Source organism: Ambystoma mexicanum, chromosome 4p, assembly GCF_040938575.1.
Source record: "Ambystoma mexicanum isolate Mex_15411 chromosome 4p, UKY_AmexF1_1, whole genome shotgun sequence".
Lineage (NCBI taxonomy): Eukaryota > Metazoa > Chordata > Amphibia > Caudata > Ambystomatidae > Ambystoma > Ambystoma mexicanum.
In genome coordinates, this window is record NC_090927.1 from 530,145,725 (window position 1) to 530,161,923 (window position 16,199).

At 44.8% G+C, this 16,199-nt stretch overlaps 1 protein-coding gene across 5 annotated transcripts in view; it reads right to left on the reverse strand.

The window, feature by feature from the left end:
* ACP1 (acid phosphatase 1) overlaps positions 1–16,199 on the reverse strand; it is a 302,138-nt gene that overhangs the window by 177,228 nt on the left and 108,711 nt on the right. For 2 of the 5 annotated variants that reach the window (XM_069606057.1, XM_069606055.1), the window contains exon 3: positions 7,934–8,047. The exons of 1 other annotated variant lie outside the window; for it this stretch is intronic. In XM_069606057.1, the coding sequence (XP_069462158.1) occupies positions 7,934–8,047 (114 nt within the window). Of the gene's footprint in view, positions 1–7,761; positions 7,876–7,933; positions 8,048–16,199 lie in introns of all 5 variants that reach the window. 2 more of the 5 variants (XM_069606056.1, XM_069606058.1) reach the window with 1 other exon arrangement.

Sequence of the window (16,199 nt, forward strand, 5' to 3'; positions counted from 1 at the left end):
GGATCAACATCTTATAGGGAGAGAGCCAGTTCCTTTCAGAATTGGACCGAATCTCCCACTTTCGATAACACCCTCCCAGTATTATGAACAAACGTATCGACCACATAGTGGAATATCTGTACGCCTAGGTACTTCAATTATTCCCTCTCCCATTTTATTCCCACCTGTGGGAGGTCCTCCGGTTGACTATCCCGTAACCCTCCCAGACGGAACAGCACTGATTTATCTACATTGATACGAAAGCCAGACATAAACCGGAAGTTATTCATTATCTGCAGCAGCTCTGGGAGATATACCCTTGGATTTGTCACATACAACAACAGGTCATCCGCATATAATGAAACTACATGCCTCAGACCCCCAACTTCAATCCCCGCCTCCATCATTTCCTGTCGCAGAAACGCTGCCAACGGCGCCAAGTATCGGAGCAGCCGCACAACCTTGCCTTGTCCCCCTGCCCAATTCCCACGTATCAGACACCTAATTATTGGTCCGCACCATTGCAATTGGCTTATTGTACAATAAACTCAACCACCTGCAAATGTTTTCTCCAAACCCAAATTGCTTTAGCACCCGAAATAACGACTTCCATTCTAGCGAATCAAACGCCTTTATGGCGTCAAAGGAGGCTATTGCGATCTCTCGTTTCCGGGACTTCACTCGGTCCATTACATGAAGGAAGCGAGTAATGTTACCGGAAGTACTCCTACCCCCACAAAACCACATTGATCTGGATGGACAAGTTGCGGTGCAACCTTCGCCAACCTAGCTGCCAAGATTTTCCCCCAGGATCTTCACGTCAACATTTAGAAGGGCTATAGGCCGGTACGCCATACAAACCAACAGGTCCTTTCCCTCCTTCAGAATCACTGTAATCACTGCCTCCCTCATTGATTCCGGAAGGCGTCCCCTCCGGAATGCTTCGTCATATACCTTTCGGAGCAAGGAGACCAACAAATGTGGATAAAACTCCACAGGGAACCAGTCATTGCCGGGCACTGTACCCCCTCCTCATTGTGCGGATCGCCCATCGAATATCGCCTTCCTCGATAGGGGATTCCAGTCCCTTTCTCTGGTCCCCCCATAGCTTTGGTAGGTGTAATGATTCCATAAGATCTTCGACATCCACTTTCACATATCCCTTCTTTACAGAATATCACAAAGGCCTCATTAATCTTCTCCTGGGTGCCTACTATCTCTCGCGCCTTGGTCTTAATTTGGGTAATCGCCCCTGTTGGATTTTCCCTGCTAACCAGCCAGGCCAATAGCTTTCCTGCCTTATCCCCCTCTCCATGCAACCGGACATCCCGCCTACTGTTATCAAAACACGTCAGGTCAACCAGGGTCTTCTGGTGGAGCTAAAGGATCTGCACTAAGCCTTCCCCTACCTGGGCCTCTCTCACTGCCTCCCTATCAAGGTCTGCAATCTGGGTTTCCATACGGTGCAGTGTATCCAGTAGCCGCTTCTGCATACCCACTGTCATGGAGAGGCACCTTCCCCGTATAGTCGCCTTGAAGGCCTCCCAAAGCATTTCCCTTGACAACACCGATCCCCATTCAATTCAAAGTAAGTATCAATCTGTTTGCTAAGTTCATTGACAAATGCCCCATACCCCAGTGCCCCTTTCTGTATTCGCCATAACCGCCGGGGAGATCCCACCCTCGTCCTGAACAGATGGGGCACGGGACAGGTATTCTGGCTCCTCAAAGTATTGAGAGTGCTCCTTCCCTGTTAGGAGGTAATCTAGGTGTGAATATGAACCATGCAGGCCCGAATAGTAGGAGAACCCCTTTTCTTCACCATGTCGTTCCCTAAACACCTCTACCAAATCAAGGTCCTCCATCACCCCCTCAAGCGACCGTGTCATATGTTGTTTAGTAGGACCCCTGCCCCCAGTACTATCCAAACGCTCATTCAGAAAACAATTAAAATCAATTATCAGTAGATTCATATCCCTCATAAATAGAAGTCATTAAGCTGAAAAAATCCTTTTTGGGTAAAGGTTTAAATACCTTTTCTTGACTTTATCCCAAAGGTTGAACAAATGGCATCAATGGTTTACGTATCGACATCAAAGGAGTCTATGGCATCCGTGTCTGTGGCGTAGATTACATATTTTTAGATTTAGTATTTCTCTGGGGTAATTGGGGTGTAACCTGAATGAGATTGCGCTAATCCTCCTGAAATTACAGACTGTGTCCAGTGCCGCAGCCTAACAACACACAAGGCGCCCCCAATAGGGTCAAGAAAACTGAAATGTAGCAAGATACGTTAGGTTGTAATGCCGCTCAAGGACTCAAAGTAAATATACAGTTCCTAAGAACAATTCAAATAGTCATTTCCACGAATATCAAGTGTCCAACATATCCACTTTATTGTATCAGCCGACACGTGTTTCGACCAATCGGTCCTTTTAAATGCCAGTCGTTAGTATTAGTCTTAACCCATAGAGTGTAAATTAAATCCCCTTTATGAATTTGAGCCACTTTAATTTAAACCACGGTTAGATCCTTGAAATCTAACAAACAATGGCGAGTTATCCAAAGAATTCCAATTTTCCCGTGGACCTATGTAAGAAAAATAGACCAATGCCACAAATCCGTCACAAGACTATTTGTGTTAGTAACCCCAATATGGACCTTCATTAAGTGTTGGTGCAGATACCCGTATCTCCAATCCTAAGGGATAAAGCCCTATTGAGTTTCCTTGGAAACACAAATAGTCTCGTGACCGATTTGTGGCATTGATCTATTTTGGCTACATCTTACATACGTCCACGGGAAGATTGCAATTGGTCGAAAAACGTGTCTGCTGATACAATAAAGTGGATATGTTCGTGGAACTGTATATTTACTTTGAGTCCTTGCACGGCATTACAACCTAATGTATCTTGCTATATTTTTAGATTTATACTTTGAGGGATTTTGCCCTAGACGCGTCAATTTCCACAATTTCTCGTCTCATGGAATGCTCGAAGACTCTCGAGTAGTCTTAGGCTTACCCGGGCACGAGGGCGCATAGCTTTCAGCCACAGTGGCATGGCAAATCTTCTTGTGCTTCGAAGGTATTGGAGCCTGATCATCGAAGATCTTATTTAATTTTCTCCTAAAGAGTTCCCACTTCTCTTTCTGACGAAGATGAGGAAGAAGACTGTGATCTGCGTCTTCTCTTTGATTTCTTTTAGAGGACGACGAAGGTGGTCTGCTCCTCGAATGAGATTGTTTTTTGGATTGTCTTTTGTGAGGAGAGGAATCTCCCGACTCATGGGTTGTCGTCAATTTAGAAGGAGAGGATGGGGATTTGGGGACAATCCTACCCACTGCTAATTTCGACTTATGCCCTTTTAAGGCCTTACCAGTCATCGACTGAAAGGATCGACAGTCGCTAGTTACGTGTTCAATGCCCAGGCACCACAGGCAAACTTTATGCGGGTCCGTGATGGACATCTTTGTGCCACATCGCATACACTTTTAGAAACCCGTTTTCGGAGTACTTGGAGCAGAAGACAAGGCCATTTCGACAGGTTTTCGAAGAAAACTGTAGCACACCGTTAATCACGAAGTATCACTATTGCAGAAAGGGCGTTGTGCGTGGTATATGTACTGGACGATGACGTCAGCCGAGATGGATGCCTTCGAGGGACATCGAGTCACCCGTCTCGATGTGCAGCGCCCTCTGCCGACTAGAGAATTTTTTTTCTGAAGCAGCTAAAGCTGGACATGAAGGTACAAAGATGAGGAATACGTGGGAGGACACAATCCATTCAAAACTCTTAGATTATATACCATGCGCAACACATCTTAAGCATCACTACCAGTCCTCCGTTCCCGCTCCCCAGTTGCCCCCTGTCCACACTCCTGCACCCGTACACACACTCACTCTGCATACCGACCACTTGCACTACTTCCTCATTCCCCCAACCCGGAATATATTGAGCACATGAATCTAAGCTCTCCAATTATACAGAGCCCCTACATTTTGTATCCTCTTTTCACATGTAAAAATATGGAGCCATCTTCTCTCCTAGCTTCCGTTTCTCTCCTTTTATACTAATAACAATGCTAATACTAAAATATAAAAACGACCACATAGTTTTTGCACACCTCAGTTCGATCACGCACCAATTCACCCTTCAATCTTGCTCTCTCCTCTACAACACGCACCGGTATCCATGTTAACATCTCTCGCAAGAGGTGTACTTCCATCGCATGTTCACCCGAGCTTCTCCGTCAAAGGGTCCCAATAACTGCCTGCACCTTCCTAGGAGCCGCTCCGCCCCAAAGAGCAGACAGGAATTCTTTGAGAACAGCTCCTGTACACCACTATGGGTTGCGCGCTTGGGACTGGTCACTGCAGGTGGGCGTGGCCCATCCAGACATGCGGCCTGGAAGCCCCAGTCTTCGCAGAAAATCTGGGATCACATCAGGGATCACCAGAAATGTAGAGAACCCCATCAACGCTAACACCAGAAAATATACACCCACTACGGAAATAGGTCCAGCACACCTCTTGCAAGGAGAACAAGGTTAATTTACACAAATAGACAAAGATGCACCATCAAAGGACTTTGCGGCCACAGAGCGCTCTGACAAAATCAACATGGACGATAGTTTATACAGGTGAGAAGCGTCCTAGCTGACGTACATTACATAGGCTACTGATCCACGTAACTGGTTGGTGCGACCCTATACATAGGCAGCCTGCTCCATATGGGATGCCAGGTCATTGGTACCAGCATCTCCGGTCCATCATCTTCCACGTCATCGGGTTTGCAGTCCCCAATTGCCAATTAAAAGCACAAATCATCTGTGGCCTAATGTGCACCTGGTACTGCAGACATGGGCGCAGAGGAGACCTTCAAGCTCACACTATCTTACAAACCCCAGCTCGATCCCAGACCAGTCAGCGTTGTTTCAACTCTTCCCACCCTGCGCGTAAATGTGTTACTTTCTCTCCCTGGCACCTCGAAGCACAAATCACACGGGTCCGGGATCGTCTGCTGTGATCCTTTTCAGAAATGGGTGTTCTCACAGTTTTATGGTAGGTGGTCTTGGGCTGGCTGATACTCTGGAATGCTGGGGTCTTGGGAGAGGGGCATCTAGACACTATGTCTAAGGGTTTAGGTTAGGTCAGAGGCATGTGCTCTCCTTCTCGTGGGATAACTGTGCACATGGAGCTCTCAGCCCCCTCATGGTCTTGCAGGGCTCATTCTTTCTGGGTTACACGTGCAAATAGTATGAAACAATGAGAGGTTTATGAATCCCCACATATTTGGCCATTCCCACTGTTGCCCATGCTGCAACCTTCTCCAGCATTCATACACGTATCTGTATATTCGATGCCCGGGCCTACTGTTCTGGTGGCAGTGCAGCGTCTGGCCTCGATTTCAAGATGGATGCTATTTTCTAAGGTGGCGTTTAATTTCCAAGTGCAATCTACACCCAGTCACATAATAACCTACCCATAATACAGCTTCTGCAGGCACGTACCTCCACCTTATAGCCTCCCCAAGCATCTACAACACACTCGTAGGCATCTGACACATTCAGAATCTCTTGGGGCGTGGGACAACCGCCCACGCTTTTCAACAAACTCTTGGCTTTGGCAATACGTGTATCTCACTTGGCCTTGGGCAATGCTTGCACCACTCTTTGCCTTTGGGAAAATACTTGATTCACTCTTGGCTTGGGTAATGCTTGTTCCCTAATCTCACAATTAGTCACTTATCAGTGTCGCATTGTTTTCCTCTGCTTCACAAGTGATTCACCTGTTAATATTCACCTCAGAATCTCTTTTAGGAACACTCGACCACTCTGATTTCAGAGATTTTAATATTTAATTAATGTTTTCCAAATCATTTTTCAGACTTCTCATTGTCTGCCAATCAATGGTCGGTTTAAAATAGCTTTCACTTGTACACGGGTGAGTCTATTTGGATATAGTTGTCTGCCTGCCTTTGTGCAAGGGATCAAAGCGTTAAGTAACACTCACTGGCTTCTATCTTGCTCCCTTTGCGTGCTGCAAGGCTTGGACTGCTTCTGGCTTTGTTTGGACACACTCCCCTCACGGTGAATGTGCCTTCGGCCATGCCATGCAATCATGGATTTCTTCTTGCTCCTGGGACCCTGGGCTGCATAACGCCTTTCGGCACGCTTCTTCTTGCTGCAGAATTTCTGCTTTCAGGTACACATGAAGAAAAGCAGTCTTCCTTCATGCCTTGCGCTGCGCAACTTCTGCACTCCAGATTTAGGGGGAACAGCACCCTCTCAGGACAGGCAGTTGTAATCTGCTTGGTCACAGTCCTGGCGTTCCTTTTTTTCACCCACTTCTGCTTGGATTGCCAACACCATACTCTGCTTCTGCAACAACTCCAGTTACAGCTCCATCTAATGGCGGGCACCTGAGGGGGCCTTTTCAGCCCCTCTGCTTCCAGCAGGTGTGGGTCATTATGCTGAACAAGCGGACTACTCCTGCAATATTGTTCACGAGCCCTCTTCCTCGTCCCAGTACTTCGGGGATTATGGGACTTACAGTTCCAATCACTAGAATTAGACTTTCTTATAGTTGGCAATAAGCAATTAGAAGTGTGGGGATGGAGGTAAAGGTTAAACAAGGGGTTTTTCCAGTCTTCCTGACCTGTTCAAACCCCCGCCATCCCCATCTCATTGTCGGCAGTGCACCACCCCCACGGTCAGGACCAGGAAGAGTCTGCCCTTCACTGGCCACATGAGAAGGGTCCAAGGCCAGGTTTTCAGAGGGGGGCGGGGGGAATCATTGATGATTCGTCACACAATACACCAATTTTCCTTTTGCAGTTACCTTGTTATTGCTACAAGTTTGCCCCAAGTGAACCCTCTCTCTCATTTGTGCATTCTTTCAAAGAAGGGTCGAGTTATCTTTGATGGTAGTTAGTTATTTAAACTACCCAGAGTTTTTTCTTGACATATCCCCCACAAAGGGGCCTATATAAACAAAATATATTTTCAAATTTATGTCATACCAACATTCAAATAAAAACTTCATGTTTCTTGGACAACCAATATTAAATTAAATAAGAAAAGAAAAGTAGCAGGCACGTCGTGAGTGAGTGAAAATGCCCAGTGCCCAATAACAAAATATACAGGATCATTCCATTGACTCAGTCCCCAAAGAAATCCGCCTTTGATAAGAGGAGCAAGAGCAACTAAGCTGCGCTGGTTCATGTACTTCTAGGATTTCATTACTCATGCCAATAAGGTAAATCAAGACTCAGCAATTGAGGGGAGGGCAGGGCTAGGGAGGCACACACTCGCTGGCATAAACATGTACAAGGTTTGTTTACCCATCTCCAAATTTCCATTTAGGATGAGGTGGGGAAAGCCTCTGGGGCTGCTCACTATTTCATTGATTTCATGACACCACTCAAACGTTAAGCCAATAATATCACGGTCACCTACCAAGATTAAGCAGCTCACTCTCTTCTTTCGTACCCCTGATGCACAAGGGGTATAAGTGTCGGAGGTAAAAACGGCAGCTCTCACATAAGAGGCATATTTAAGTAGACCAGGTTCAGTAGAGGTTGGCTCTGTCGCAAAGAAGCAAACATGCATGCTCGCACAGTCTGTGTAAATGACATGACATGTAAAGAAGAGGTATAGATGTTTGTATTTTTTTACTCGGATATCAACTTATTTCAAAAACAGTTCTCTGAGCAAACATCTTTTAAGAAGGAAGAGCCCTACATTATTCAATAGCGGAATATGAAAATGACTGCTTTATACCTGCTGTGCTTTATGAGTCGTTTCCAGACCATGCCTTCTTAGGCAGCTTAGTGCCCTTGCATCTGGGGAACTTCCCACATTCCAGTCAGAAACAGCACCACTGTCAATCATCCACTGCAATACAAAACAAAGTTGACAACTAAGATGGTAAAAACAAAGTAAGGCACAGTACCTGCCTCGCAATATGATTCATGGAAATGCCATGTCTCTTCATGCAGGCTTCGCCTCGATAATCAGGAGGGCTTCCTATTTCATATGTAGATGTTGCTGCACTGTCTATTCTCCACTATAAAACAAACATACACAGTGTATTGCTTTACTATCATGAACAAAAAACACTAACTAAAGTCAACACAGAATTTTTTGAAATAACACAAAATAATCAAGATGCAACTGAAATCCCTAAACCTAATAAATGTTCCTATTACACAACAAAATTAGACTGATGCAACATTGTCATGATACTAACTAAAATGCAATCATCATGATGCGAAAGCTCCATTCTTATATATGTTTCACAAGCAGTAAAGCATATTCCAGTTTGCAACTCAGACATTCCAACCTCAAAATATAATGTTCTTTAACTTTCTTGTCAAAGATTAAGGGGGTCATTTGTCAGCCATGTGTCTTAAATCAGGGAGACAAATACATTCCAACAGAAGATCTGTATGAGAGGTTGCAGTAAGGAGAGAGAAAGTCTTGGTTACTTCAGAATGACTTTTTTAAAATTATAAAACTGGTTGGAAAAAATGGCTCACTATCCCTAACTCTATGAGGGGTTTCGCTGCCTCAACAAACGAACTAATGAGACCCTAGTAGTCAGGATGTCCAAAAATAATTTCCACTTTCCTCTGTCAAAAACCCTAATCTGACCCTCACACGCTATATAGTAGAAAATCTACTATAGGGAGAAAATAATACGTTCTTCGCTACTTGTCTGCAGCCTTTCCCAACTACTTTGCACAAAGTTCCAACGTGGAAAGTAAAACGCCCAAAACTTGCTAAAAATTTAAGTTACCCAAAGTGACAAGTAAGAGTCTCTCACCTGTCGGCTCAGCCACTGACGAAGTGATTTTCTTCCCTATAACGTTGTTATAGGGAAGAAAGTGGCTATTCAAATAGTGCTTGGTTGTCTGTGGCAGACTTTGTTTTATTTTAGTGCCAGGTATTGCCACTTTCCCAAGAACCACTGTGACGAGGAAGAGTAGAGATGTTGCCGCTCTTTGTATGCGCAATGTTGGTTTAGTCTGGTACCAATGTTTGTATGTCTCTTCATTTACCCAGACTTCTTGGAGTACTAACCTGCCAAGCAAGTCCCAAACACTAGGATGGCGTGAGGGGTCAGAAATGTGAGGTGGATAACTTAGTAATAGTTTTTCATAAAATACCATTTTATTAACTCAAAAGGGGTTGTCAAACGCCTCACTATCCCTAACCTGTAGAGGATTTAGCTGCCTAGCAAAATAAACTAAGGAAACACTCCTTATGTCCAACAAAAACTTAGCATCTGTTTCTCCTTGTAACCTGGGTGAGGTCCTCTTCCCCAGATTCAAAGCAGGATTTTGCAATCAGCAGTTCAAAATAGGAAAGTTCTGTCTTGCAACAAAGTTCTTCTTATTCCAAGAGTCTCTCTCTTGGACTTTGACCAACAGTTCAAAATGAGATGACCAATCTTTATCTCTCCACTTGTAGCAAAGAGTTCAACACAACTTCTTAAGGAAAAAAAAATACACTTCCACAATTCATCTGTATCAGCAACAATGTTTTGGCAGGATGATTCCACAATAGTTCACAAAGTATTATTTTAGTGGTCTTGCTACGTCGTCAAAGCCTTTAACGACAACACAGTAATTCAATAACTTCTTCCTGGTCCACTCACCTGCCACGGCTATCACTGTAAAGTCCCTGCCCTGGTATAAAAGTACTACTGTGGTAAAGTTTTTTTCAAACAACTTATCAAAGTCCTTTGACTTTCAACAACTTCAGTATTGACTACGTCTTCCGGGAAATTTGATGAGTCCTCACAAAAACCCTACCCAATGTCTCCTACGAGGTGGCCAGGGGAAGGCCGACACTACCCGCTGATGCAGACCCTGGAGAAGGTATTAGCTGGGAGGATCACGTGGGAGGGGAAGGTTCGGGAACAGGAGGAATCAGTTGAGATACGTAGTATTTGTCTTCCTCAGAGGAGGACGTGTCAGTGATACCAGAGTCTGTAATGGCTAGGAGCTTTTCTTTAAGCCAATTATCGTGAAGATAGTGAAAACCTTTACAAAACGTTTTAGGTTGGGAATAGAGGTTTGCCTTCCAAAATCATGTCCATATATAAAAAGGTGAAAACTCCTACGATCAATAGGAGAAGGGTAAAAGTGATTAAATATGAACATATTAGATTCTGCAAACTCTACATTTAATTTAAAACAAAACCCTTCATTAGATCCTTCGAACAATCCGTTAGAAAAGGTAGTGAAGGACAGAAAGGAATTTTGCAGCACTATTTCCATTAATAAAACATTGGGGACTTCAAGTCTCCAAAATCACCAATACTTGGATGAAGAAGAGGGAGGCAGAGGCACTGATCTACAAGTTGCAGGTTAATAGGGTTACTGACCCACATCTGAGGGAGAGTGGGAGGCATAAAAGGCCCCCTGCGGTGCAGGCCATAGAGCGTAGCAGAGAACCGTAGTGGGAGGTGGAGTGTTTGCTGTAACTCCACATTGCAGCTGAAACAGAAGGAGAAGGGAGACGCTGAAGTCAATATAGTTTGCAGTGCATATGCCGGCTCTGAGAGGGTCTTTTCCTTCAGAGACTTTGGTTGCAGAGACCGTGTAGCGGGAAGCGTTATCTATGAGAGCCTTCGCGCTGAAGATCATATTTGCGGAGTTAGCGCACGGGAAGCAAAAAAGTGAGAATCTTCCACCACATTAAGGCAGGCTCTGGTGGTAGGCGAGCACCAGAGAGCCTTTGGAGCAAGAAACCCTCCTTTTCTGAGCAGCGCGAGCCAGGGAAGACGGAACTAAGCAGTTCTCTGTGTCGCCCAGAGAAAAAGAAGCAGACAACCCAAAGGCAGCAGAACCTGGTGAGTTCACTAGTATATAGCGCTCGATAACCGTCTGCTGGCCAAGCCCGGGAGCTTTGAATATTGATTGAATTAAGAGCCAAGTGGCAAAAATACAAATGTTATGTATGTCGAACTGATGTGAAGCAGAAAGATAATTATTCCAAATACCAAGCGGCAATATAAGAACTTGGTGGACAGGCCAGCCAAGTGTCATTGTAATTTTGACAGTCAGAATAACCACCAACATCACGAGAGGGCAATATTGTTAGAATCCCATATACACTGTTGCCAAAGCCAAATGTATACCATAAATAATCCAGTTAAAAAGAACTATAATTGCCAATGCCAAAGAGAAGGCCATCAAGAAACCAGTTGTTTATAGACCCTATTGTCAGAGGGAGAAAGAAGCAATAGGGGGAGCTGACCTGAACAAGTATTGCCTAAGTCAAAGAAGAGCAGGATTAAGAGAACATCCTTATCAGTACTTGGTTGATGTCAGAGTGTGACAACAAGAGTGGCAAGAAGGACAGAAGGTGTTCAGGAGGAGAGGATCATAACCTATATTACATGCGGCAATCAAAAGCATGGAATAAACAGAACCAATGTGTCTCATGGTTCCCTGAAGAAGTTGTCAAACAGGTTGTTGAACAAGACTTTTTGAGTTGTGTGAAGAAAAAACAAAACCACAGAAGAAATTGTAGAAGTAGTAGTTGTTTTGCTAGTCCTGGCAGGAGAGTACACCAAAACAAGGGACCTTGTAGTATAGGCCTGGCAGGCAAGTGGCCCAGGCAGAAGTCATTGAAGTAATGTGGTTTGGTTAAAGAAGTGGCAAGACCACAAAAGCACATTGTAAACAGTTGTGAAAGTATCCTTACAAATAAATATTGCTGATGCAAGGATTTCATGAAAAATTACAGAATTATCCTGACAGAAGCCTTTTTGTTGATTTTGATGAACGTGGAAGGATACTTATTTTCTGAAAAAAAACTGTAAAACTCTGCTCCAAGTGAAGAAACCAAAGATGAGTTGAACATTTTGAACTGTTGGTCAAGTCCAATTGAGAGACTTATTGGAACTTGTTGCAAGACAGGATATCCTTATTGTCTTGAACCGTCGGTCACCCAGGTTACCAGAGAAACAGTTACCTGGTCTTGGATATAAATGTTAATTTTGTTGCATCTGAATTGCCATATATTACCTTGTTGAGTTTATTGTATGGACAAGTGTGAGGGATAGAATTAGAGTGTTTCCTTTAGTTTATTTTAGGCAGAGAAATCCTCATCAGGGGCATTTATGAAACCTTTGAGTTTAATAAAATGTGATCTTTTGAAAATGTGTCACAAAGTTGTCCGGCTCACATTTCAGACCCCTCACAGAAGACATGACACATTGGCGCCGTTTGTTCCACACTTGTGATTGCCACATGCAACACAGGTTATGCTCTTCTCCTCCTGAATACTTCCTATCAGGAGGGCTGCTTTCCTGCCACTCTTTTCCCACTCGTAAATCTACCAAATGCTGATAATGGCTTAACACACTTGCTTCTTTTTGGTTTAGACAATGCTTGTTTGGGTCTTTTCCAACTACTGCCTCTTTCTTGCTTTGGCAAATAGGTTAGACTTCGCTCGCTTCCGAATCGCCCTCTCTTGGCTTTGGCAATGATGGGTCTTGTCAATTTGCTTTAGTATTGCCTTCTTTTGGCTTTGATAATTTTGGTTCTTGTTAACTTCTTTTAATATGGCCCTCTGTTAGTTTTGGCAATTAGTTTGATCTTTAAGTATCATTATAACCTTCTTGTCTGCGCCCAAAGTTCTTATTCTGCCACTTTAGTGTCTTGCTAGAAGTTCGGTAATCAAAGTGAACATTAATGGCCAGTGGACGATTACGGAGGGTCCAGGTTTACAAGATAGTTGTGAACTCACCAATTGCTGTAATATGCGCCAGCTCGCTCTGCTGTCACAGTGTCTTCTGCTTCGTTCTACACAACAAACTGCTTAGTTTCAGTTCCCGTGGCCCGTGCCGGTCGGGAGAGGAGCGTTCCTCACTCCTGGGGCACTCCGGTACTCGCCTGCCACTGGACCCCAATTTACAACGGAGAAAGCTTAATGCTTCCCTCTGCGCAACCTCTATATTCACGGTCTTCGAGGGAGGAGCTTCCACAATACTGCTTCCTGCCACGCAACCTCTGAATGCAAGGTCTTCAAAAGGTAGAGACCCTATCAAGGCCGGAATCCACTCTGCAAACAACAGTTTCCCCGGCATCTCTGCTTTCCTTCGACTTCTGCTGCCACTGCAACGTGGAGTTACAGCAATCACTCCACATCCTACTACTCCTAACAGTCTGCAGTGGAGGAGGCTCTTCATAATTCCCACTCAGGAATGGGTAATTAGCACCATTAGGCTGTTCCTTGCAGTCTATTACCTCTGCATCTCTCTTCCTCGTCCCAGTACTTTGGGCATTGTGGGACTTGAAGACCCCAATGTCCAAATAACCTCGTTTACTCTTTCACTTCTATTCTTAAATATATCTTCCACCAGAGTTTGATAAGGACTCCATTAGTGTTTCTGATTTACAGGAGAGTTAAGTTTATCAGAACTTAAGATGTTAATGGTCTGAGATTCGCATTTAGCAGTTGATTACAAGAGTTTTTACCACCATAACTGTGGGTAACTTTGCGAATGGGTGGGGTGGCGGGGGGGGCTTACTCTCGATAAATAATTATGACAGTTTTGGACAACCATCAGGATGAATAGCATTTGGAAAGGAAACCTCACTTCGGCAGCAAGCTATTGCACTGGCATCCATGAAATCTCTTCTTGGGGAAGACACATTGCGTCTTTCCCGACTGAGTCCTGTTCCCTTGGGGACCTTCTCCACACAGGTGATCCTCCCGGCTAATACCACCCCCAGGGTCAGGATCGAGTATAAGCTTCCTTCCCTTGTCCACCTGGGAGGAGACTTGAGTTAGGGTCTTTGTGAGGATTCTGCAGTATTCATCTCAGAGGGGTAAACGGTGTACTTCTTGTTTCATCTATCAAGTACACTGGGGTATTTATTTACCCAGCATTTCTTCTGTTTATTCTTAACTTATTTGCATGCATGACCAGATACTGTGCGTTTGTCCTCTACCCGTCTGAAAACTGTTTATGCATTTGGGGTTGCCACACCCGCACCTCTGGTACTGTGCGTTAGGTTACCTTGGAGGCTTGTGGATTCCCCTCTCTCTCTCAAGACGTCCTTTCGGGGCCCGCCAACTGTCAAGGTTTAGAGAGCGGCGATCCGCACAGTCCTCCTTCCAGTTGCCTACTTCGTCCATTGCTGTTTGCCGACCTGCTTGTCAGCCCTCTGTATTCTATGTTCCTCACGCTCCTGCACACCTGACGCCGGGTAGTTATTTTCTCTTCTCCTCTTGTTGGTTAACTTCCTCCACCACTCGAGTGTCACGGTAGTCCCACCTCCAACTTTCTTGCTGTTATGGGATGGGATTTACACAGTGAATAGGAGTTTTCCAGCTCTCTCCCAGGATCCAACTTCCCACTTCCATTCAGTCCGCAATTCTTATTTTGCAGGCTTCAACCACGACCGTCACTAACACTGCTATTCCTCTACTCAAGACCGCTGCTGCTAGGTGTACTATTGCTTGTACTACTCCAAAAACCACAAACATTTGATTGTAGACCTTTATTTTTATTGATGGCACGGATGTACGACACAAAGAGGACTAAACCTCAGTTTATGGTTATCCTCTATATGATGTTTCCTCGTCCCAGTATTAACATTACAGAAATGCATATACCCATATGCTATTTCAGTGCTGAACTTATAAGGTGTTGTGGAAAAATGTAGCACTTTTCTGTGGGGGCAGAGTTTTGTCTCTTTATTTCCGGGCTGATGTCGTCTGACTCGTCACATCTTTTAGAAACCAAACATACCTACAGCGGCTATGCCTTCTAAGGGAATAGTTTCTTACCTGTAACTCCATTTCTCCAGCATTGGTATCTTTCATGGATTCACATGCTTAGAATATTCCCCGTCGTCAGACTGGGACACCTCGGGACACATATATAGCCTTTTCCTATAGGAAAACTTCAGACACTTTTGTGTCCTATCTACGTCCTTCTAGGACCCGCCTATGCATGCTCCGTAGGCCGTCCCGGTATAAGAGGCCCGCCCCCGCGGCTCCCCTTCAGATTTCGGCCCCTCCAAAGTAGGAAGGGTTAAACTTATCAATCAAATACATTGCATTCCGGGGAGGTTGGCGGGCGCATGTGAATCCATGAAAGATACCAATGCTGGAGAAATGGAGTTACAGGTAAGAAACTATTCCCTTCTCCAGCATTGGATCTTTCATGGATTCACATGCTTAGATTGTATAGCAGTAACACTTGAGACGGCGGTGAGAATGTAATGTAATATACCCTCACCCTACTACACAATGCATATGTACAGTAGGAATAAGTTAACTCATGTAACCTTACCCACATAAAGTATACTGTCATTAAAAGGGTAGACAACAGATTCTCCACAGCGTGGAGCTTACCTTACTGAAACAGATGGCGCAGGACAGCTCTTCCCATCTGCACCTCGTCCGCATGCTGCCTGGCAAAGGCAGTAGTGGCGGGTAAACGTATGGGGAACTGACCATGCCGCAGCTTGGCATATGTCCGTCAGCGGAATTCCTGCCCATAAAGCTGTTGAGGAGGACATCGATCTTGTAGAATGGGCTCTAGGATGTCCTTGCAGTGGCCTTCCGGCCTTAGAGTGACAAAACGCAATCGTCGATGAGACCCATCGAGCCAATCCTTGTTTAGAGATTGCTTTTCCTCTCGTCGACGGACCATATGCGATGAACAGTTGTCGAGTAGACCTGAGTTCCTGTGTACGATGTAGGTAAAATTTCAGAGCCCTCTTGACGTCCAGGGTATGAAGAGCTTTTTCTGCTGCCCATGATGGTGTGGCGAAGAAAGTAGGGAGAACAATGGACGAGTGTTTGTGATACACTGTCGGAACTTTTGGGACGAACATAGGATTAGTTGCCAGGACTACTTTGTCCTTAAAGAATCTTAGGTATGGCGGGTCTACGACCAGCGCTTGCAGTTCCGAGATTCTCCTAGCTGATGTGATAGCAATCAAGAATGCCAACTTCCACGAAATGAATTTTATGTCGGACGTGGCCATAGGCTCAAAAGGCGGTTTCATTAAGCATGCCAACACTGTGTTGAGACTCCAAGTCGGGGGGAAACGGTTTACCGGGGGAAAAACTCGAAATAAACCCCTCATGAAGTGTTTCACAAGTCTGTCACTAAATAGAGGAGACGGCTGCCTCTTCCTTGTGAACCTCGAGATGGCCGCCAGGTGCACCTTTATCGATGTGAA